The sequence below is a fragment of the Sciurus carolinensis genome, chromosome 18 (genome assembly GCF_902686445.1).
Source record: "Sciurus carolinensis chromosome 18, mSciCar1.2, whole genome shotgun sequence".
Classification (NCBI taxonomy): Eukaryota; Metazoa; Chordata; class Mammalia; order Rodentia; family Sciuridae; genus Sciurus; species Sciurus carolinensis.
The window spans coordinates 11697007-11722629 of record NC_062230.1 but is presented as its reverse complement, the minus strand read 5'-3'; the positions used below and the strand labels follow the sequence as shown (position 1 = coordinate 11722629).

The following is a 25623-nucleotide window of genomic DNA, read 5'->3' as shown; positions in this document are numbered from 1 at the left end:
CAGCCCTGTGTGCTCAGCCAAACCCCAGTGTCCAAGAAATCAAGACCCTGGGGAAGGCAGGGCTGCATGGAGCTACGGACGATCCTCTGCCATTAAGTACCACAGTCATGTTTTCAGAAATCCAACAGCCAAGGGGGTGTAAGCAGTTGCTGGATGCATTTCCACCAAATGAGAATGTGAGTTGAGCCACCTGCTTCTTTTTGGTTGCTAGGTCTTCTGAGAATTCCTCCCCAAAGGGGCCGGTTTGCATTGCGCTGGACCCTACATATGTTGTGGCAAATTTCTGGTGGTAACTGTGGTGACAGTCTCCTCTCTACTATGTAGATTCATATTGCTTCATCCCAGCCTTGGTTCAAGGTTATCAGTGAGAACAATTTCAGTGAAGCAGAAGTGAAGGGGAAGGAGTGTGATCCTCACTCTTGAAGAGCATGTCAGCTGTCCCAGGTTGCTGGTCTGATGGGACGACCAGACCTTTCTCAAAGTGTTTACTTGAGTCACCCTTGGTTGCTACAACTGCCAATTGACCATTACCATAGGATATGGGGCACCTGGGACATACCTGCCAGTCACCTGGGTTTTAGACAAGTCCCTCCCCTCTCCAGGGTGTAGCAGAACCTGGGCTCCTCACAGCATCAGCAACAATTGCATAAGGTAGTTCAGCATTTGGTCTGGAGCCTTTGTGTATGCTCTGTAGAGATGTCATCTTCCAGAACACAGGACTTCTAGTAGAATAGAGCCTAAGGTTTAGGGACAGGAAGCACACACCTAGAACAGCCAGCAGGAGGATGGTGAGGGCACTGCTAGGGAATTCCCGGTACTCAGTGTTATCAGTGCCCAGAAACTCTTTAGAGTGAGATGTTGGTCCTTGTCAAATCATCAACAGTTCTCTTCTGCAGAAAGAATGATCTTGCTCCAGAACTCAGGGCCCAGAACAGCAATTCTGACAGGGCTTATACAACAAGGAAGCCTCAAGTACCATCAGATCCGCCCACCCCTACCTCTAGAACTGGCAGCCTTCTGAATTGCTCAATACACAGGCAGGGGCAGCACCCAAGGTTGAACAGGCTTGTGGCAAAAGAGAATAAGCAATGCACTATCAGCTTATGCCTGCACAAAACAAACTGTGCATTTGGGATCCATGCAAAACAGATGTCTGGGGGCTTGGACACAGGGAAGCCTGTGGTGAAAGTTTCAGTTCCTCTCTCATTAAACTGGATCTCTGGGTATTATATTCCTAGCCATTTCCCTAGATTAACTTGATGCCCAAAACAACATGAGGTTGGTGGAGATTTTCTCTAGAAAATCAATTTGAGTCCTTCTCAAATTGTAGTGAGCATTAGCATTACCCAGAACTTTGGTTAAAATAAGACTCCTAGACTCCACTCTCAGATTCTGGTCAGTCCTAGGATGGGTCATGGGAATCTTCATGCCAACAAGCATCCAAGTGATACTGGTGCTTCTAGGCTGGGGACCATACTTGGACCAGCTATGCCACAGGATCTCTGAGTAACAATAGAACTTTGCTCCGCCACTGAGGTGGAGCACTGGGAACCAGTCACACTGGCATCACCTGGGAGCTTATTCGGATCTTGTTTCTCCAAGTCTTCATGTGTGTACGAGTCACCTGAGCATCTTGTTAGGATACATGATTTGCCTCAGTAGGTCTGGGAAGAGCTCAGGCTTCGCGTTCCTAAGGAGCTCCCACCATGGTGCTGACATTATTGGTCCAAGCACCACACTTTATTTAGTGCCATAATTTGCCACCCTTGCCACATATCAAAAACACCTGTGGACAAAAAAGGCATCCTGACCAAACCCAGGTGACTCTAGACTTAAGAAAGTGTTACATATTTAAAAGATTTTTCAATATTCCTTTTTCTTGATGATGACTGTTAAATATATAGGCCCCGCCCCTTTTCCAGTGTTGCCTGCTTTGCTCTTCATTTCATCTTGCAGGGCTCCCATCGTTCTGAGGGGGCTCAGCAGGATTCCTTCCCCACTGCTTCTCTTCTTCCTTTCCTCCTCTATTTCAACTTTCACTTCAAACCAAGCACAGACCTCTTACTACCATGTTCGTAGAACATGGCCTTTGAATATTTTATCCATGTTCTCCATAAAGGAATTTGAAAAAAACTATCACCCTCACTTAGTCTAAGTTTCTATTTAAGTGTTTAAGTTTCATTTCCAGCATATTGTAAACAAAAGTTTAGATTGCTCTTTCATATGCACTCAAAGGAACCTAGAAACCAATATGATTTGAAGCCTACCATTAGCAGATCAGCATACGTAAGCTGAGGTATGGAAAAATGATTCCTTTAGAATCATCCAAGACCAAATATTTTAGAGACAGAGTGGATTTAAAATTCTCTCATTCTGTTAACTTCTACTTAACAAAGATTGATATCCAGACTGGCCCTCGAGCCTGGAGATAACACTTGAGTAAAGTGACACTTAAAAGTCCCAAGAAGGAGATTTCCGAGGCAGAAAAAAAGGAAAGCTTTAAGTAACAAAATAAGGCACCAAAAACTGGACAACAGAGACTCCTCACATGTGGGGTGAGAAGAACCAAAAGGAGTGAGGAACACTGAAGAGAAGGGAGCTAGAGGAGAATAAGCCCATTGCCAGGGAGGTGGTATTCCGGGAAGCAGGATGGAGAGTCGAGCAAGGGACAGGAAGACATGGCTCACTGCAATGCTTCCTCCATTCATGAGACAAGTGTTTACTGAGTCACTGTGTCACCTGGGGAAAGGAGAGACAAAACCTCTGCCCTTGTGAAACTTAGGTTCTGATGGGAGACAAAGCCCCACAGTGAATGAGTCTTGGAGTGAGGCTGCATGAAAGGTAGAGTCTTGCTAGGAAGACTGGTGTGAAACAAAGGGAACAAGTGACAGTACAGGAATGACAATAGTCCCTGCTGGCACAGAGCACTGGAGCACCATTCTCCCCAAATGTCCTTTCCTTAATCATCTCACTGGTGGTGCCTCTCTCCATAAAATAAAAGATGTTTATAGAGTTCTGCTAGCAATGCCCGGCAGGACTCTCTGCGTCACTCTGCGCATCTGGCGTCAGTACACTGTCCTCTTCTTGGTTCGGTGATGCTGCCTCTCCCAGCCATGGGGAAGCTTGGGACGGGCAAGGTCCTGAGTCTTCTTCATTTAGCTTCCTCAGGACTAAGCATGAGTCCTGGATATCAGTCCTTCAGGCACAAACCCAACAGGTGGACAGGACGCAGCATATCTTAATGCCTCAAGAGGGTTTGAACAAACAGAACTGCTTCCTAGATTTTTATCAAACATAAACATAAATAGCTTACTGTCATGATTTTAAAGACACCATAACTGAAATGAACAAAGAAACAAAAGGTCAGAATTTTGCCTATTCACCTCACTTCTTTATGATGGTGCCTTTGTGTCTAACTTTTGTCAGAGGCCATTTTTTCAATCAGGAGCTCTTTCAAGTAACAAGTACTAAACCACTTACACTTTCTGAATGCAACTAATAACAGAAAGTAAAACTTATGTATGTGGTTTCTCTACCTGATTAATGAGGATGGAGAGGAAGGGGAGGCTTGAATGCGGGAGCACATCTGTGCTGGAAACTTCCCCAAATGAAAGTCAACCCTCTCTGAATTAGTGAAACCACAGTGACAACCTGCAGGAAAAAACAAACTGCAACAATCTTTCAAGGAAAGCTGGAAGTGGAACAGGGTGGGCATGTGGACCCAGGGGGGACCCCTTGTACTAACAGTGCCTCAGTCAACAACCACCGTGTTCCCGCAGCTGGAGGGCTCTCTCTGACTCATTTTTGTCTAGCTCCTGTTCCTCAAGTCCATGCTGGGAAGACATTCATTCTCTCAAGGGCTTCACTTGAGCTTTGTGCTTCTGGTTTTGTGTTTGTGTCTTGCTCTCTGGGAAAATCACAGAGCTGTTACAGCCTGCTGACTCCCCAGATGGTCATTCGAGCTCATAACTGAGGTGAACCAGAAAATTCTCAGCTCACATTTTTATGATTCTATAAAACTACATAAAATAATAGTCTTTGGAATAGTCTTAAAAGGCTACACCTGCCAGATATTCCTAGGCAAAAGAGCAAGTTGTGCTGACAATCAGGGGCCATGGGGTTCTCTACCCTTCCCATGTCCTGCTCTGCCAAATTTGGAGCTACATGGGGCTGGAAGACTGGGAGCTGATTTGTGCTAAGACACTATTCCTGAAGACCACAAAAGGTGAGAGGGCACCAGCAGAATAATTACCTGAAGTAAAAAGAATCACAGGCAAAGACTATTGCTAAGAACTCACTAATTGGAACACACAGTCTACATCTTTGGATAAGTTTCTGGCCTCTATTATTTTTGATATAAATTCTACTTCTTTCCACCTCAGAGAAAAAATGTTTTTGGAAAATGAGAAGTCCAGTACTGACCCTGGCTTTGGTAATGGACTTCAAAGTTGCTAAGTGGTCTTTCACAGTAACAGATACTTTACCTAATTTTCCTAAGGCTTGATTTAGTATTCTCAACCACATTGTAAAGATCTACAATTTTAATTACCTGCTGTAATTGCTTTCTATAAGAGCCAAAAGAGCATCATTTACAGTGATCAGTAATAAAACATTATGACTAAGTGGTAAAGGTAGAAATGAACTGTGATCAAAGGTGACCACTGTCAGGCTGTATATACTACAGCAGCCAGAGTAATAAGTTTCAACATGATTTTAAAAATCAAAACTAATTCTACACTATGGAGTTCAAAATCAAGCCATCTAACTCTGTAAGCCTGTGCAAGTAATTTATTCCATTGGTTTGTTTTCTAATTTATATAATAGGAATAAATAATGCTGACCTCATAGTTTCATGATTTTAAAATGGGGATTAAATGTGGATTAATGTTTTTAATTGAATATAATGTTTGCATGTTGAATATATAGTAGACAGTCAATAAATTGCTGCTATTATTACTACAATGACATGTTTTCATTATACTTTGGGTCAAATCATGTCTTCCCATTCAGGCTCATAAGCTGAAGTTAAAGTTACCACAAGGCACCAGGCATACCCTCAGCACAAACATCATACTATTATGGCAGTGTTTGGTTCCACCCTCCATGTTCCCTTCAAACCAGAAACTCACATAGTCTCATATTTTTTCCTGAAAGATGAGATATGAAAAGACAATTTGCCCAGTAAATCAAACATACCTGGATTTTGAAAATCTCAAAAATTCTTAAGGTTGAGAAAAGAGACAGGAGCTTCTTAATGAGCATCTTCAGAATACCAAACTCTTTCATAAAAGGAACACCAGGAAGGTCCGAATAGAACTGTTTAGCCCAGAATAACCAAAAGTCAGACACCAGGGAACTAACCAGGATGATGATTTGTATTTCACTATTAAGTAGATATAGTCTTCTATGAAAACTACATTTATAACTTACAAGTAGTTCTGTGGTCTCATTTCAGTCAGTGACCATTGCTTTGTTTAGGAGTTCTCCAGACAAGATGTGTGATGATGTATGCCAGCACTATAGAACAACTGTGAGGAAAGTTTAATATTCCATCCCACTTGTTTACGGCCTTTATAGGTTTCTTATCATGGCAGGAAAAGCAGATCCAGCACTTTAACATATGCCATATCCAAAGTGACTCGAGTTGGGAAGTTACCACGTGAGCAAGTTACAGTGCTGAATCCCTCTAAATGTGGTGTAAGTTCTGAAATGCCATGTTCACATATTATGAGCCTTCAATAAAATTATCTCAGATTCCCTGTCAACTGAATTCAGCCTTGTAGCTGTGGGCTAAGTTTGAGAAATTAGATCCCGGAGTCAAGAGTAAACATTATTAGGACTACTTCAAGTTCCAGCCCTTAAAAGTACCACAATTAAGGGACTCCCACGCTTAAATATCTGAGCATAATAATTTAAATTGGTACATTTAACAAGAGGGTGGGAGGGAAGGTGGTTCAGAGGAATTATTAAAGTTCAGCTTTGTGGAGGAGTTTGTAAAAAATCTGATTAGGCAAATCATTGCCAAATGATACTCTGTGCCCTTAAATAATCATAACCATAATTGGGAGAAGTAAGTGAATACTTACGGTTCATTTACTGAATCCAACTGGTCAGTTCTGCTTGGTAGTAAGTATATTCCTGAGTGTCTACCTTACTCCCTAGTTGGAGTTTACTCACTGTGCAAAACCTGCACAACAGCTCAACAGTAACAGCTCAACAGTAACATCTGGGAATCAGTGAGTTTGATCATGCACATCAGTTGTGTAAATCCAGCGGGACAGATCATGTCTTACTTCATATCCGATGTGGTGTCCCATGTATTGCTGCTTTGATGAAATAACCACTACATTATTGTAAACTGTAACTTATTGTAGTGATGCTCCATTAGCAAGCACTGATTCCAGGCTCACCTCCCATAGCACCCCAAAGCCAAATCTGTGTTCACTTAATACCCAAATGTGCCTCACCAGGTACCCTGAGATTTCAACTTCAAAGCCACACGTGTGACCAGCACACTGGTATCACCTAGATGAATGTCTACTGGAGTGGTTTTGGCAACAAAACAGAAGACCTCTGCTTTTAGACACAAAGCCAGGCCCCTCTAAAGATGGAGTGTGGAGAGCTCTTACAGAATCTGCAACAGAAGAGGGCTCGCTGGGGCACACCCCTCACCCCAAGTCTCGTCTTCTGGCTTCCTTCTCTTGCACCAAGAGCACACCCAACCTCTGAAGCACATGCTGTTTCCCTTTTACGGGAGAAAGCAAGGTTTGGGGTCACAGAAGCCTTGACTGAGTCCTCAACCTACTATTTCACATTCTCCTGACTGGGTCCATAACGTTCCTCTGTGTGCTTGGCTTGAAATGGAGCTGGTCCTTGTTTCCAGGGTTGTTGTGGAACTGGGCAGGGAAAACACACAAGAACACATTTATATGGCACTCAAGGAAAGCTAGTGCCCTCATCTATCTGTGTGCTGGGAGGATCATGTAACTTCACTCTGTATTTAGAAATTATCACTGAACATGCATACAGCTTAGGGCAGTTTATGCTTCTAGAAGACCTGAAAAAAATTTTGTAAAACTATCTCTCCAACATTTTAGGTCAACATCTAAAGTTTTTCATTATAAATTTGAGGGGCTGCAAATAATATAATTTTCAGTGTATTTTAATATTCTGGTGTACTTTTAAATAAAATAAAATATTGCTGTACTCTTGTATGTATTCAAAGGAATCTAAATATTTGAAAGAACAGATCTAAAGATTTGATACACATCATCACCCACTTTAAAAAGACATGAACACACTCTAACTCTTAATAGTAAGAAATTTTACTATTTCTTTTTCTTCTTCTTGAATTTGTATTTCCATCCTCCTCCTCCTCCAGAATTTTATCCTACTGCATTTATTGACTGAAAGTTATCTTTCTGATCACTCCATCATAGTCTCTGAAAAAATATGTGCATAAAATTTAAATTTTACCCAAGGACTGCATGACTTTGGAGAAACAACAACTCTAACCCTCTTGACCTGTGGCCTGGACAGGGAAGAGCCTGAAAGTGACACACTATATTCCACTCATGGGGCCCCCAAACTGCAAAGGAGATAGAACTGCTTTCCTGTCCCAAGAACAAGGGAACTATCACTGTTAGCAATCAATGAAAATGTCTGTAAAGAAATGTCATCTGACAGTGTGTCTGGGTCCCACCTGGTTTTATACACAACAAAGAACTAAAAAACCTGATTTACAAAATGATTTATTTCCCAGTTATTAGAGTCTTTCACTTTCTCAGTTCTGCCATTGACATGTAGAATGTCTGGCCCCTGGGCATTCATACCCTTGGATAAAGCTGGAGCTGAAAAGCAGGATGAGTGACACACAAGCCTTCTTGTACGGGAGGAAAGGACAACCGAAAGGAGAGTCACCTGGACCTCAGGTATCCTCAGACACATCTTATTTTAGAGTATAAGAAAGGACCTGGACAAATTCCCTGAGAATGCCATTTGCCTGCTTACCCCTCTGGAAGTCCCCATGGGCTCCAAGTGACACAGCCCAGTGGGAGATGCTGCCTTTGGAGGCCAGGGATGCTGGGTTACTGCAGACTGGCTCAAGAGTTCAGGGCAAATTACAGTTCACATTGAACCTTACTCTTTAAGATTTACCCATGACAAAGCAGGATGGGATAAATCACAAAAAGGAAAAGAAAGATGCTTTGGGATAAGAAAAGCTGGGGAGATAGGGGAGATGAGGAAGACAGGAAAAACAGAAGGGGCAACAGAAATGACCCAGTCTTGGTGTTGGGGTGCGTGGCTTTATCTCTTCAGTCTTTGTGGTCTTTTCTTGTCTTTACTGAAGTCTTATTGACCGTCACCAGCTGGCCTCAGAATTTAACCTCATTGATCAATCCATACACATATGTGTACATTTGGGGTTCAGAAATAAAATATTAGAACTGACATTTTAATTTATGTTTTTCAGTGAAAATAAGGAAAAACTAAGCCTTACCATTGTTCATTATGCAGATCAAGTATTTACTTGGGTATGCCAGCTATCCCAGGGGCATCTGTACATTCTCACCTATTAAGAAGTGGACAGGATGCCCTCCTGTGCCCGTCTGCTTTCAGAACACTCCAATAGGCTATGGTTCACCTTTGCCAGCAGAAGCGGAGTTATCCATGTGGATATTTAGTTTAAACTAAACTAAATGTGGAGTGAATATCATATGACCAGGAAACACAATTCTCTGCACACAAGTCTTGGGAATTCAGCCAAAAAACTAAACATTATTAGGATGACCAAGTGAAATAGGAATTTCCACTCACAAAGTGTATATCATGTCATGAGATATCAACCAAAGATGGAATGGAATTTTTATGATGAGCAAGATACTTGAAATAGTTTATACTTTGCCTTTCTCTCTTTGGTATGACATCAATGCTTACAACTTCTACATAACTAAGTATTCCTAGGTTATGGGGTAATAAATGGTCACTTCCTGAAGGAGTATGTATAAAGGATCTATAGAGTGCAGAGCCCCAAAGTCGGTCCTGCCCGTCAGTGGCTCCAGGGGCCACAGCCAGCACACACCTCTGTCTCCTTACACACCCAACTTAGCAGGTTCCATATGTGGCTAAACCATTAAACTCACTATAAAATACACTTCCTTTTTTATGTTATCTGAAAATTCTGGCAGTAAAGCATCATGCAACCTATAGAGTTGCAGCTTGATTCTAAGCTGATCACCTGGAATGTGGGTCCTGTCCCTAGACAGATTTTGAGTAAGAGTGTATTTCAAACTGTTCCTACTGCTTTATCAATTCAAGTTATGTCAGAGTCCATTTGAAAGGCTTATGCCTGCCCCTTCTCCCCCTTTAATGTTAAAGGCATAAGGAAAGTGAGATAGAATTCTATCCAGGCACACAAAAGCCATGTTTTACAGGGCAGTCCTCTCCAATGACTGTGCAAAGACATTATTCTCAGGAATCCACTTTCAACTACTAACCATATATGAGGTCTGTAGTTAAATTAGCATTATAGAGGACAAAAGAATGTTAAGTGGTCTTCAGAATTAAAAGCAAGGGTTTGTCAGCCTGAAGGAGGATCAGCTGAAATGATATCCTATCTGCAAATGTTGTTTGAAGAGGAGACATTAAAATGAAAGAGGTGAAAAAAGCAGGAAGGAGAGAGGCAGTCATTTCTTTTTTAATCTAAGCTTCATCCCTAGTAGAGAATCTCATTACACTGGACATTTTGAATACTGGATCAGAACTGATGATGTGTCTGAGCTATGTACAATGGCACTTAAACAATGATTGATTAATCACTCTACAGAATTCTTCTTATCTCCTAACTGCGGGCTTTTTTTTTTTTTTTTTTTAAGAAGAAACTCCCATTCACATATTAATTCAGTTCAGAAGATTTGATCCACAAAAGTGAACTTAATGTAAAATCTTCAAAGTAGGACTGAAAAGCAGGTTGACAGGTTTATAAAGCTTGCCTGTGTTTGACCTCAGAATAGAAATGTCTACTCTCAGGCGAGTCCAGCCCGATTCTTTTTCTGGTGTGCATTTGAGCTGCAGGAGCCTGCTATGAAAAATTCATACAGGATGCTTCGGCAGTCCCACCTGTGTCCTTAACATCTGCTGGCTTCACGTCACATTAGAACTTCAAAGTGAATCCGCCCCTGCGAAGGCAGCAAGCTTTCCCTACTGGCCAGAGATGGAGAGCTCAGAGACCTCCTGGACTTCCCGACAGGAATAGCCATGCTGCCCAGGCTGCAGTTTATCTTCTTAACCACACAAACAGGGGAGAAGCCTTAAGACATAAAAACACCATCTATGAAAGCGTACAGAGCAGCAGGTGGGGCCACTACAGGGCTGCATTTCACTTCTAACACTCCTGGCTTTGAAAAAGTTATTTATTTTTATCCATACTCTCTTTATCTTTTGCTTCCCACAAGCTTCAAGCATAGCCAAAATATTCAGCAACTGGAAAGGTAGTGAGGTTTTTGAACTCTGAGGTATGCAGTTGTTCTGGAAATATTTTTCCACCCATTGGTAGTGACAGCACATCGTTCACCTACAAGCTCTGAGACAAGGCTAGCCCTGCTGCTCCACTCCGCTGCCCTGCTGCCCCCACAGAGGGGGGAAGGAGAGGCAGGACAAAGGACATTCCACTGTTAGCTTAACTGCAGTGCAATCCACCAGGAATCTGACTCCTGGTACCCTGCTACTCTGACTGTAGTCACTACACAAAGGTCCTTACTTTACTCTCCTGACACCAAGGAAAAAAATTTGTCTTCGTTAAACAATAATTGGCTGTGTATCGTTGATTCTTCAGAAATGCTGCTGGCAAATTAAAAAAAAAAAAAATTCATCAATCTTGGTGTTTTCGCAAAAAGCCTAACTCAGAATAAAAAGATGTCTAGGTCCACAGACACATTAAGCTGTGCCAAGGTGCGAAAGGATACTTTGAATATCTAATTTCATGACAGATCCAGGGTGGTGAGGGGCCTGCAGTGCTCCCCAGGCATCAGGGCCCAAGCCGCAACTCCCACTGCCGACAGCATTGCCATCGTCCAAACAGAGCCTAATTTAAACACACAATTCTGGGGAGTTCTGCAGATTTATCAAGACTTCTGATCTTTAGAGGTTTTCAAAATAGAACTTTAGTGGGAAAATGCATAATTGGTGCCATTTAACATTTAGCTAAATCCAATGTGTCAAACAAAGGTGCTCCTAGGAATTAAATAAGGAAGTTTTCCTCAAAGTCCTTCCTTCCCATATTGTACCTGGTCTTGATAAAAAGCAAAGAATATATAAAGGAACAAAATGTGGGTTTTCCCCCAGTCCAGATCATAACCTCATTATATTTCACATTCTCTCTGGTGCCAATGAAAAGATAACAACATAGAATGGAACAAAATGAAAGTCAGTTAATTATAATATTTATGAGCAACTTCCAATATACTTTTAGTTGGGGTAGAAACTGAAATTATTGAAAAAAATCCACATATTCCAATTATCTAATGCCATGGTATTGCATTTATATAGCAATTTGCAAATGCATGTACCAGTTTTGTTTTCTATAAGTTGTCCTATAGGTTTTCTATAGGTTGACCTATAGGAAACCACTAAGTGAAAACTATTTTATCACTTTGTGTGTCCAGTGTAACAGAATTTTTGTGAAATTATGTTTCACCTCTTCAAACAAACTGAGGTCAATTTCCTTGTTTCTGACTCAGAATTCTACCATCTCTGACTATTATTATCTTATTGAGTGCTAAATCAGGTTTGCTAAACAGAACAAATGGCTCTAGTTGTAAAACTTGGAAATCATTAAAAATAATCAAAATCTACTTGATAATACAATTTCCATCCTTTGTTATCACTGTTGAAAATATCTCGATAAATCATATTCATTTCTCCTTTGACTCAATTCAGATGATCCTTTAAATGGCAATTGTAGTATGCACTGGATTTAGTGAACTCCCACCTAGTCAAAGGGTATAACTCTCAAAAGATCAAAAGGCCTCACTGATGCTACATCTCTCCAGCCTGGGGAGCAGGATTCAGTTCCTGATAATGAAGGGGTTGATGGCAGGATGAAACACAGGCAGCAAGTCACATCACTTACCAGGATGTGGCGGGCAGGTAAGGATCACTTAGTTAATCTACAAACTCTAGCACCCAGCATTTGCTATGAACCTTTACCCTGTGAACTCTACTGGGCTGAAAGCAATTGTCCTGAAGGACCATGTGGGGCAAACTCCGCCCCCTGCATGCCATGCACTTTTCAAACTGCCCAAAGGGGAAACCTTCAAGCATTGTTCAAAAAAATGAAATCTGTTACTACACAGCCAGACCCATATAATTCACTCTTGTATGACACGATCATAATATTTTGAAATTCACCATCTGGCATTACTATTTCCCAACCACATTTTCTCAACAGCATAATAACTGCATTTTGTACCATGAAGCTTCACACTGTCACATTTGATGACACGCCCTCCACTTGCATATGTGGATCCATTGTAGTTCAAAGTTTCTGCTTTGGGTTATCTTCCCCTTCCCTAGATTTAACTCCTGCTGTACAATTTCAAAGGCCAAACATTTAAAGTGTCCTCAAACTAAAATGTCCTCAAATAAACTGTACATAAACTGTGATTTGTGCACATTCCCTTCATGATTCATGCTCTGAGTTAAATCAGATAGCAATGCAGTCATCAACTGTGTTTAAATACTGGTGATTGTAACACAACTTCACAGATACATTTTTTTCCTTAAGGATATTATTATTATTAAAGGAACATAACCTGTACCTGATCTAGTCTCAAATAAAGTTCATGGATATGATTCATATAAGTCAAAAGACTTTTTTGTTGTTAAACCAATACTCATCAACAGTGTACAAAACATTTCTTTAAATCCACAAGACAAATAAGATCTTGCATTCAAAAAAACAGTTCAATTCACAATTTCTGCAAATCATTTCAAAGGAAGCAACAACTCTGAAGCTCTTCAAACTATTGATGTTGGATCAATATTAAACCGTAACTACTGTACCAGAGAGAGAGAGAGAAGATTCATTGCAAAATGTTCCATCAGACTGTGGTTATTAATTAAGACAAGATTTTATTTCTTTAGGAATTATCATTTAGAATTCCAAAACTCACTCGCTATGCTCAGATGAATGAAAGGACTTGTCTTGTTTTCTCCGTTCCTCTCATTGACAGCCTGCACGTAATAAGCCCCGGAATCACTTGCTGTCGTTGCAAGGATCACCAGCTGATTCTCCAGTGTTATGGCTCTGTTCCAAAAAGTAGAGACAGTGTCAAAGCCACTCCAGAGAACTTTTTATTTGTAAGACAAAATAAATTCATGAGGCCAACTATACAGCAATGTGTAGAGTTTTAAAAAAGATCTGAAAGGACAAAAACAATACACAGGCACACGTTAGGAATGTGGCAACAGAGTCTTCTCTTGTCCCACTGGAGCCCTGTGACCATAAATGTCTGAGTGTTTCAGGTGCTCCACGTCTGTACCAAGCTTGACTGTGAGGAGACAATGTTTTGGAATACATATATCAAGTGGTTGCTAAAACTCAGAGATTCCCCTGAGAATGCATCACAAGGCCATAGAAAAGTTCTAGGGGAGCTGTCCCTTTTCTTTCAGGAAGGGTTATTTCTTCAGGAAATGCTCACAAACCTTTGAAGTAGAGGTTAGACCGTAAAATCTTTAATCCAGGGCAAATGAGTCTGTCATGATTTTCTCCATCTGTGTGTGTGGGGGGGTGTTCACTAGAACCTTTGCATATTTATGTTTATACTGGTGAGTAGAAGGAGGTGTTCAATGGGCACAGTGCTAACCCTTCTATTCTCCCGGTATCACTAGCAACCCTCGCCTGCTCTTTCTCCACATCCCAAGAATGCAAACAAGTGATTGTGACCAAATCCTCCTCAAATGTCCCAAGTATAATGTGAAAGGAACTGGTGACACCCTTGACCCACCTGCCCTTTCTCAGAGCCACAGCTACCTGCCAAGGTCACAAGGCGACCAGGCTCCTTCACAAGTAGACTAGTAACTCTTTCAATTGCTCCACATAAAGACTTTCACTGTGCTATTCATTTAAGAGAATGAAAGTCAATAATAAAGACAGAGTGGACACTTACGGACGTAAGTCCAAGCTACTTTTCATTGCAAAGGGGCCCCACAGTGTCCTTTGCTCCTGTTAGGATTCTATATTCCTTTTGCTAGTTAAGGAGGTTAGTGGGGAGGTAGAATTTGTTAAAAACACAAAGTGTGAACATGGGTAAACTGCTCTCTGGCTGGTGAATTGGGTAAGGAGGGCAAGATGCATTCTGAGCACAGAACCATCACTTCATCTGTGCTCTGATCTCTAGCACCAGGCACCCCAGGGCACCCAGGGGACTGCGCCAGCAGGCGGCACCTGGCAGGGACAGAGCTGCTTGTTTGTTTTTTGATCCCAGTCAGAGCCTTCTGGAATTGGGCAGTCACGCAAACCCAGGAACCTCTCATGAGCAATTTAATGTAATAACAACCTCTTCTTTCTGTTACCTTTTGAGAGCTTTTTCAAAAACTCTTGGTTTTTAAACATTGCATAAAATTAGTTTAAGGAGAGACTGCTCACTCAAGGCTCCCACAGGACAGATTACATTCTAGGTCTCTATGGCTAATTTATTTCATGTCTCATTTAGGAAAAATTCCCTATTAGGAAGTTTTCAATTTTTAGTACCATAAATGTATTTCAAAAGAGTTGTACTATAATTATTTATGACTCCTTTATAGGTTCTTTTATAGAACCATAGAAATTGTTCCATTTTATTTTAGTATATGTTACACTGCACCTAAAATTAAATATGAATATTTACTACACATGAAGTTATACACATTTAATAGCATAACTTAAAAACTGAATATATAACTTTTTGCATTAACATCTGATTTTTACCACAGTAATTTCAAATATGCTTATTATTTCTCAGAATTAGTCTTATAAAATACCCATTAATTTTCTATATTATTTATTACATTGTTTCAAGGATCTTGAAAACTTAAAAGCACATAAAAATTTCTCTCATATGTGGAAGCTAGAGGAAAAAAAAGAAAAAGGGGAGAATCAGATATCATAAATCTATAGGGAAGCTCAGTGGAGTAGAAGAAGGAGATGGAGAGGGGAGGAAATGCAGAATGACTTTTTAAAAATCATGTTATGTGCATATATAAATACACCACAGGGAATTTCTCCTTTATGTATAAGTAGAAAAAAACCATCAAAAATAAACAAATGGATGAGCAAAAGGAAGATCAATAGAGTAGAGGAAGGAGAATGGGAAAAGGGAGAAGAAGAGGGAAAAGGGAGAAGAAGAGGGAAAAGGGACCACATGAACTCAAATTGAATTCCATTCATGTACGATTCTGTCAGGATGAGCCCAAATATTATTTGTAACTATAATTCTCTTAAAAGAAAAGAGCAAATAGAAAGAGGGGGAAAAAAGTACAAAAAGAATAAAAACATTAAAATTTACATCTATAAGGGTTTTTTATTTTATTTTTAAAATATATTATTAGTTGTAGATGGACACAATAGCTTTATTTCATTCATTTTTATGTGGTGCGGTGGATTGAACCCAGAGCCCCGCATGCGCCAGGTAAGTGCTCTACCACTGAGCCACGACCCCAGCCTAGGGTTTTTATTTTTAAGCTCTTTTTTTCTCTTAGCTTTTAATTTATATACATGTGTAAGTCACTATTCATGAAAAAAATCTTTATTTTTTTACAAAAAAAAAAAAAAAGACACCAATGTTAAATCTTAGACAATTTTAGGTAGATGAGAATCAGTTCCCCATAAAACTACTCTTATTTTTTTCTCCAAATTATTCTGAACAAAGAATTTCTACAAAGGAAACTAATTTTTTAAAAATGCAAATAAAATATCTAAAACCATTCATATCAGTTTTGAGTCCTGGTAACTGTTGTGATGCTTTAAGAAAAGAAACCATTTTTGGCAACAGCACTGGATGTGCCCAGAGGACCTTGCTTTCCCGCGGCAGCCACATGTGCCCAGGCAGCTTGCCGTGTAAGGAGGCTACCTGTCTCAACATCAGGTTTAGATATGGTCATTTGTTCCGGGTGTTCATGGTGGCAATTTTATGGCCATGATGATATGACCCCAGAACAAAACTGTCAAAGTGGGTAGCAGGACAGAGAGCATGGAAAGTCCTTGGGTCCTTGACAGCTGGCAGAGCCCACCAACCACCCATCTGGCAGCCATCCTACCTCTGCACATCCCATTTTGGGGACACCACACCTCAGTCATATTGAAGCTTGTTTTGAGCCAGAGTTTCTGTTTCTAGAAGTCAACAACATGCTGACACAGATTCAAAAAGCCCATGCAACAGCATCCATTCGGGATGAAATACACTTGTATTCTTCTGTGTGCAGAGAAAACCGCCCAACACATGACATCTCATGCATGTGTGCACACAGCATGCAGCTGTGGGTAGCCTCTGAGTTGTGAGAGGCAAGTTAGTTTCTTCTGCATTATGTTTTAAAAACATTTTCCAACTTTTGTACTGTAAACAAGTATTACTTTCGTTATCAGAAGAACAATTTTCTAAAGGAATGCAAGGGCATGCTAAGTAATTATGCTAGCAAAATTTAATACTTTGACCATAATATGAACTACTCAGCTTTGTTAGACCATAATTCCAGAGAATTCATTTAAAACTTACATAGAATTCACAGGAAAATTATAGTACTCAGCCACAGAGGTTTTCCTTTTACTTTATAGAAATGTACACATGGCTTTATATAAAATCATTTCCTTAGTCTTCCCCATTTTAATTCTATATTTAAAAATGAAACCTCATAATTCTAACTTCTAATTCCATGGTTTAGTAATGAAAACAGTAAGGAAAAAAAATCTAAGTTCAATATGTGTGAAATGAATTATAGCTCAGAAAACTAGAATGTTGGGTTCATAAAGGATACATTAGAGGATCACTTAAGTACTAACCATTACCACAGAAAGGGTTTTCACAAGACAGAACCCAGTCTGTTGACATAACAACGGAGATTCACTAACAAAGAAAATGCTGCTATTAAGGAAAGGATGACAGTCTCCAGTGGGCACTTCTTAAGTTTCTGGACATTCTTCACTTGATTTCAACACATGCATGAGGTACTAGACAAAGTAATAATTCTCTAATTCAGCAAAGATAAAGCCTTAGGCAGAGAGGAACTACCTGGGGGTGGGGTTGTCTCTGATCATTAGTACTAATCAAAAAATTTCCCTGGAGGAAGTGACCCTGTAGGTGGATGCCTAGACCACCCTTGGGGCATACAAAGCAAGGGCCACCTTGTTGGGGAGTGTATGGTGGAGCTTCCTGCCACCCATTTCCAGGGGATGTCATGTTCCTCATGCCATAATAGATCATTTGCTTTCAGAAATGTGACATTAACAATAATCCTGGAAGCATAGGATTTATGGTTGGTAGAAACAGTCCAATGGGTACTTGAGGAACCTCAAGACCAGGAAGGAAAAGTCAGAGTACACATTCATGGGAGCAGAACCAAATACCTTTGTTCACTGAGTACTGAGTGACTATTTGGGTTCTCAGGCCTGTGACTGGGAGTGGGAGGGAAAATAACCTGAACCAAGAATATACTGTTTGAGGACCATGGAACCTATGTTGAGTTATTTATAGACTATAGGAAGTGACAGAAAGCATTTAAAAACCTTCCCCTAGGAGTGTTTGTGGGCAAAAGAAGTTCCAGGAGGGATCCAGAAGCTTCAATGGGGTGCTACAAAATTTGCAATGAAACTATCCTTTGGCTTTCATGGAAAGATAAATCATCTTTGGTTACCAGTAAGTATTTTGATCTCTGACATTTTAACACAAACTAGGAGGGTAATACGGATACTGAATTATATATTAAGATGCAAATTCAGTAATGTCCAGTAAAAGAAGAACTTAGCCCATAACATATAAAAGCATAATTTGAGTCTGTAGTTTTACCATTAGAAATGCTAAAGTAACATTTGATTAGTTTTAATCGACATTCAAATACATTAAAAAAATCAGAGTGCAGGAAAATGTAGAACACTCGTTTTTAAGCCCTTAAAAAAACTAAAATGTTTGAAATATTCTCTATTTTAACAAGACAACTTTTTAATGGGTTGGTTCTAAAGCTCAATGTTCTCGGTGTAATCTGGATTTCAAGCCCCACTTTAATAGCAAGTTTGAGGCAGACAACTTCGGAATTGATGAACTTGCCTTAGCTATATAATTACAAGAACTAAAATTGCTTCCAAGGAGTTTTGGCAATCATGAGTCCCTGGATACTGGATAAATGTTAAAGCACCAGAGTGACATGTTTACTGAGTCAGGAAGTAAACACTTGCTGTCCACCAGTGAGTGACTCTGGGATGAAAGACATTTGGAAAGTAAGTGAGGAAAGAATCTGGGAAACCCGTTTCCCAGAATTTCAAACCAACATAAATAACAAGTGAAGTCGTGTTCATTAAGAGAATGCATGAATCCTTTGGAGAGATCCCAGAAGTCCTAGGTAAGCAGGCACTGAGGACACAGGCAGCCATCAAATCTGAGAGTTGTAATTATTCTGTAGAGATACACTGTGCTTTCCAGAGAGGGGAGACTAGAGACAGCAAAGACCCCAGCCAGTAAGTTGCCTCAGAGGTCCATGCCTTCCAAAACACTTCAATGTAGGCCACGCAGAAATTGGCAGGTGTAGTTAAGTTCATAATGGCAAGTATATGGAAAAGGTAGTTAAATTTCTATGAATTCACCTCTGTACAATTCTTCCATATTGACTGTCATCTTAACTATAGATGCAAAAGGAGGTAAGGTGTGTCCCATAAAGTCCTGTGGATTTGAACACACATTTTGTTCTATCCACAATTTTCCCTAGTTTTTAAAGCACAGAACCTGATAAATAAAAGAATGCAATCGATAATTGTGTTAAGTGAAATGCAAAAGAAGAAGAAACTATTTAGGTTTTCACACTCACATATTTGTTCTGGCTATTCCTCTCTGAACTTGCAACTACATTTTGATACTCAGAACCCCAAAAAGTGGAAAAATTTACCCATTCAGTAAATATGAATGGAGTGTCTACTATGTGTATAATACCATCCAGGGAAAGGACAACTGTTAAATATGATCATTAAAACACAAGGAGATATCTCATTATAAGAGATAAACACATTGTAAGAGATAAACAGATAAAGAGAGTTCCACATATGGATGGGATTTTGGAGGAATGATAAGCCAAGTAGGCAGCCACCCATCACCAACGTGCGGATCTGACCTAGTGACAGCTGCTCCAGCACAAAATCTGATGCATATCAAAGTGGAAAGACAGACCCAGTCCTCTGATCCCAAAGACAGTAAGAGTTCAGAACTGAGCCCATCGCTGCTGCAGGGGACATGGGAGGAAATGCCACCCTCACTTCTGCTAATTCACCCACATAGAAGTCTCACCTTCCACGGGAGCTCTGGCCAGGGGCTCCTGCAGGGCAGGTGGCACAACCAACTTGGGCCTGCCTAGCCCAACTCAGGAAGAAACTTCAGTGGACCATCAGAAGAGAAGCAGAGAGGCACACTCCCTTACCCCAGGAGCACACTGATGGTCTCTGAACAAAAGAAGAAAGGAGAGCTGAGCTCAGGTTCATTCATCTATTCATCTTCTCCCAGCCCAGTTTCCTGAAGAATCTGGTATCTGGAAGCAGAACACAGACTGCCTTAGAGTAACAGCCTAAAGAGGGCTACAAGGAAAACACTTCGTTTTCCCACCAGAACAAGATAATACGGCTGAAAGGAAGTGAACATCATAAATGAACCCAGGTTGAGTTATCCCAGTCTTTTGTTATTAACACAGAGGCTCTTTAAGCAACCACACAATGCACCCTGGATGAAGCAATGGGAATAGAATCTAATATGTCCCTGATTTTGTTCCCTCAGGTTTATCATTTGGTTTTCCCATCTATAAAATGGGAACAACCATACTGACATCAAAAAGTGCAAATAAGGTAAAATGTGGATGAGGCTGCCCTAAGCCACTCACCAATATTTGACGAGTATGAATGTGGTTTATTGGGCATAGGGAATGAGAATAATACAGGTAGGAAGCTGTCCAATTTTGGAGTGCTAATTAAATAGAGTCTGAGTCAACAGACTGCGGTACACATACAGCCAGGCCCCTGAATTATCAGATGAAAGTCACCAAATGACCAGAAGCTTCTACCACCTAAAATGGCATGTATGGGAGCCTGAGTGGGATGATGTCCCAAAGGCCTGTCCCTGGTCTTCCTCAACACCTGTTCATGCGTGATGCACAGAAATGGTCCTTTCCTCTAGGAGAGATACTGCTTAGGAGGCGGGATGGAAAAGAAATTAGCTTACAGGGTAACTACTGATGTAACAAATGAAAGGTTCATTTCATCAGGGGATTTTGCCCAGAAGAAATGTATTTCTTATTTATAACAGTGTTTCTTAAAATTTCCAGTTAATCTAAACGGGATTTTTAGTCCATTTTACTTTTCTGGGACCTTCTGTTATTGTAACTAATTATTCTAGTACAAAGCACAAATAAATGGCCCTGCCAAATTCTTGGTGTGGTCAATCACAAGAGGACAGCAGGAATGAGGAAGGAGTATAGAGCTGAGGACTGTGCACTAAAATTTCCAGCCAAGATTTTTTTTTTCTGAAAAAGAAATAAGACTTAATAAAACTGTATGGAATATGCATTTTTAGGTATTTTAGGTCCTTAAACAATGGAATTCACTCATAGTGTTAAAAAATAAATAAAAGTCATCAAAGAGAGCCTCTCCAGATGCGGCCTTATGGGAACCCCCGGCTCCTTGAGATGCTCTATAAACACCAGACAAAATTGAAGTAAGTTCAGTTTATACAGTGATGGAATAAAAACCATACACAATTCAGTCCAAATTAAATGAATATGGCTATGGAAGGGAAGATAGTTTTCACCAAATTGATGGAATATGAAGACCAGTGCTGCTGCTAACCTGGAGGATGCTAGAGGGCTCAGGTGCAGGACTGCACAGTCATCCACCTGTGGCCAGGGAAGTGACCAGTTACACTGATGACATGGGCTGAGCAGGAAAGCTGGAGGCTGGCAATTCACGTTCCAGCCACAGCTTCCCTCCACATCCCACTTTCTTGAGAACAAGGCACTCCAGAGTCTTTCTTTCCTGTGCAGATAAAGGGGCACAGGCAGAGCACTTGACCCAGGCTCTGCGGGACTCCATCCACATGGGATTATGTCTTAGTGGCAGGATCAAGCATTGAGAGCAGTAACTATGAAAGAGCTAGCACTTCTCTAAAAGCAAATAATCGCAGAGGAATACTCAAAAATTACGAGCAGAGCAAATTGCTTTTTTGAATGTTCTCCACCTTTCACGTCTGTCTCTGCATTAGCTCCTCTTTGAAGGAGCATAATTATTGCCAAGAGTTCCACTCTTTTGTTAAACTCCTTTTGATTACTAAGTGACAAAGCTGTGCCTGCAGAGATGGGAGCACCTGCGACGGCCGAAGTCGACTCCTGCCTCAAGTGTGACAGCTCATCTTAGTGACTGTGGGGCCTCTCAGTGTCGCCTAGGAAATGAGGGCTCCCCAAGCTGCAGATAGTCAGCATCAGGCTCCAGGACAAAACTCTGTCAACAACGAAGACAGAAAGAATCTGAGTAGAAAGTCGAGTTTTCTTTCGATGGCTTTTTTCTTTCTGGAAGCAGCTGTGACAGACCTGGTATGTGTGAATGGAGTGCCTGTTGGGTCCTCTGCTGTCATACCTGCTGGCCCCATTGCTCTCTGTGGCTATGGACACAGTCCTGGAACAAGTGCCGGGCAATGGGAGAGCATCCCACAGGTGCGAACTGATTTATAAGCAAGGATGAGAGATATTAAAAATCCTGGGCTCCTAAACACAACCGTGAAAGTGTGAAATGGACTTTCTGTCCACTGAGCAGGGCTGCCCTCCCAGGCTGGGTTGGGACCAGAAGATCCTGCCCTGTTCACACCTGTGCTGTGGGCTGTTCCAGAGATGCTGACCAGTCATGCAGCTGAACTGTTAGCTGTGGCTGGGAAACAGACCCCAGCATTCCTTTCAGAGTTCTCTGCAATTTCCACGCAGACAACCACAGCTATGAGCCTACTGGTCTGGGACCAATCTCCCTGAGGCTTGGCTTTCTAACCTCTCCCCAACCTCCTACCTCCTGGGGTTGCTGCAGCTTTCAGAGGACACCAAGCTCACTCTCCTCAACCAAGCCTCTGTTCTGCCCTCCTAGCAGGAGAGATGAGAAGGAGCCTTTCTGGATGCTTCCTGAGGGTCTGCGCATTGCTAAATGCTCTATGCATATTCTCTCATCCAGTCCTCACAGCAACCCCACAAGGATTCAAATTCCCTCACAGCTGACACCAAGGTTTTGGATTCAAAGACACCCCCACAGGAGCCCCTTCTCCAACACTTCCTAAGCTTTGTGACACTGTGACACTGCACAAGCTGCTTGACTGATGGCTCTAATCCCCAGATCCTCATCTGATAGATGGGGATAACAGTACCTGTCTCTCAGTACTGGTAGAAAATTACATGGGGTCGTATTTTAAAAATAAGTGATTTGCATAATATCTGGCATACAGTCAAAACTCAAAACTGGTTGGCTACTGTCATTATCTCCACTTCACAGGCAGGAAACCGAAGCTTAGAGGTGACTGAACTCCCCCAAACAAAGAGAAGAATAAAGACTAACCCAGTCACACACCCCAGATGTTTCAATTTTCCTTCAAATCTCTTGTCCTCAGTCCATGCCACCTTTCCTGTCCCCAGAGGAGTAAGGCCTGACTCCAGGAATAGCAAGCTCTGCAAACCTTTGTTCTGGCGATCACAATGCTGTATCTCGGGCACCTCCTGTCCCCAGGTCTCACACCTGACTCCCAGAGGCTCTACCTGTGACTAGCATATGGTATGATGATGAAGAAATTGGCAAGGACATGCACGGGGGTGCAGCGCCACTGGGGTTAAGGAAGCCCTGGATGCTGCGTGAGCCAGAAGGAGGACTGTACCACCACACAAGGAACCTTGGAGTCCCCATGCTATTCTACCTATGTAAGCTGGAGTTAGGGGGTTCCCTTTCCACCTAGATGGACCCCCAAAGCCAGGCCTTTTGCCAGAGGTAAAACCAAGAGCCCTGGGTCCAGTCACTGGAGATTAATGAAACCACTTTTCTTTGGAGAGAGTATATTTTTTCTCAAAAGTTACTCAATTTGGACTTTCAGAAAAAGTTTTATAAAACCCTTTGTTATGAACATTTAGGATGTGTCTAAAATGAGAACATAAGCAGGTAACTTCAGATTTGCATGAGTGAATGGTGATATACCCAAAATTTAGCTATGCATAATTTAAAAAGGGCTTTTAGAGAAAGTCTGGGCATATTGAAGACAGTATTAACTGAGAACACACCTGTGAGAAATAGGTAGTAGGTGTATTTAAGTAATATAACTTAGTGCCTAAATATCCCACATGAATATAACAACAGGGAAAAATGAATAAAAATAGAAAAAAGGGTAGCAGCCACTTTTTCCAACTGTGTCTACTTGTTGGCATTGTTAATGATCATGCATTCATTTCCATGACAAACATCACATGGTAACATAAAACCCAATTGCCTCCATCTGTCTTCTTAGAGAATTACAGTGCTGTTCCTTAAGTTGTGAGGCATTTTTTCTTAATCCCTGGTCACATTTCTCAAACAGGCATTTTAGGTTTGCCACAAGCAGTAGTTAACTGGCTACCCTGAACCAAAATGATTAAAATGTACCAAGCACTAAATTTTGAGTCGATTAAAAGACCACAAATGTTCATTCTTTCATTTACTCATCTAACAAACTAGTACTGAGCACTTGCTAGGTATCACTGACTAGCTTATCGGCCATCGCAGTCCAGTAGGGACCAGAGGTTAAAGGTGCTGCCAACCCTCAGTGCAGACTGTTGTCCTAAATGCCACTCCCCACAAGAGGAGCCAGTGCTTTCTGGACAAATTATGGGTCTGGGCAGGAAATGTACCAGATGCCCCTGGACCGTCTTATGTCACATAGCAAGGAAGCAAAGGTGAGGTCACGTCAAATGGACCCAACCAAAAGACTCCCACTATCCAGAAAGGAGACACTTTGAGCATTAATATAAACAAGTCAGAAAGGAAGAATAAAACCATCTCTGTTTGCAGGTGACACCATCTACACAGGAAACAACTTAGAAGTCTATAAAACACCAAAGAAGATATAACTCAGAGACCGATAGCAAGTTCAGCAAAGGTTTCAGGATAGAATGAAAAACAATTGATTTCTTTTATTTTAGTAGCTTAAACAGTACAATTTTTTCCAAGTGTCAAATAATAATTGTATATGTTTGTGGTATACATCACAATGTTTTGATATATGAATACAGCATGGGATGGATAAATCAAGCTAATTAACATCTGTATTACTTTACATATTTATCTTGTCATGAGAACACTTAAACTTTACTCTCTTAGCAGTTTTCAAGTACACAATACATTGTTACTACCTATAGTCATCAAGATGTAAAATAGGTCCTTTGAACTTATTCCTTCTAACTGAAATTTTATGTTTCTGAGCATCTCCCAACACTCACCCCAATTTTATTTATTTTTTCAAATATAAAAATATTTTTTAGTTGTAGATGAACACAATATCTTTATGTTATTTATTTTTATGTGGTGCTGAGGATTGAACCCAGTGCCTCACACATGCTAGGCAAGTGCTCTACCACTGAGCTACAACCCCAGACCTTGAATTCTATTTCTATGGAATAGTACCAAACATGTGAAAATGAGAATTTAAGCCACATTACCATTTTCAATCACTCAACAGAAATATACAGCTGAAAACTGAGTAAATATGTACAGAATTTGTATGTCAAAAATACTGAGGAAAGAAGTTAAAACTCTAAATGGGGAGACATACTGAGTTTATGGGTTGGAACAGTCAATGTAGCAAAAATATCAGCTTTCTCCCAACAGGTCTCTAGGTTTAATGTGATTCCTACCAAAATTTTAGCAATAGGAAAGATTATTCTAAGATTTGTAGCTTTAGGAAAGAGTGTTCTAAAATTAATATGGAATGGCAAAGTAATTAGAATAACTAAAAAAATTTTTAAATAGGAGTAAAGTGGAAGGAATTGTTCTACCAGATGATCATACAGTATCATGACAGCATGGTATTGGCAAGAAGAAAGACAAACTCAATGGAACAGAATAAAGAACCCACCCAGAAATGCACACAGAAAAGTACGATCAACTGATTTTTAGCAAAAGTTCAAAAATGAGTCAGTAGAGGAAGGAGTGTCTTCAACAAACAGCACTGAAGAAATCAATCATTTATAGGAAGAAAGAAAATTAAACTCAGCCTAGTGCTGGTAGGCCTCACACAAAGATTAACTCATGAGTGATCATAGATTTAAATGTAAAATGGTAAAGAAAACTTTAGAAGAAATGGAGAAATTCTTTGGGACCTAGGGTGCGGTGCAAAGTTCTTAGACATGATACCA

At 40.7% G+C, this 25623-nt stretch overlaps 1 protein-coding gene across 1 annotated transcript in view; it reads right to left on the bottom strand.

The window, feature by feature from the left end:
• Positions 1-25623, bottom strand: part of Sdk1 (sidekick cell adhesion molecule 1) — an 881670-nt gene that overhangs the window by 328287 nt on the left and 527760 nt on the right. The window contains exon 5 of the mRNA XM_047533731.1: positions 13173-13306. Within this exon, the coding sequence (XP_047389687.1) occupies positions 13173-13306 (134 nt within the window). The remainder of the gene's footprint in view (positions 1-13172; positions 13307-25623) is intronic.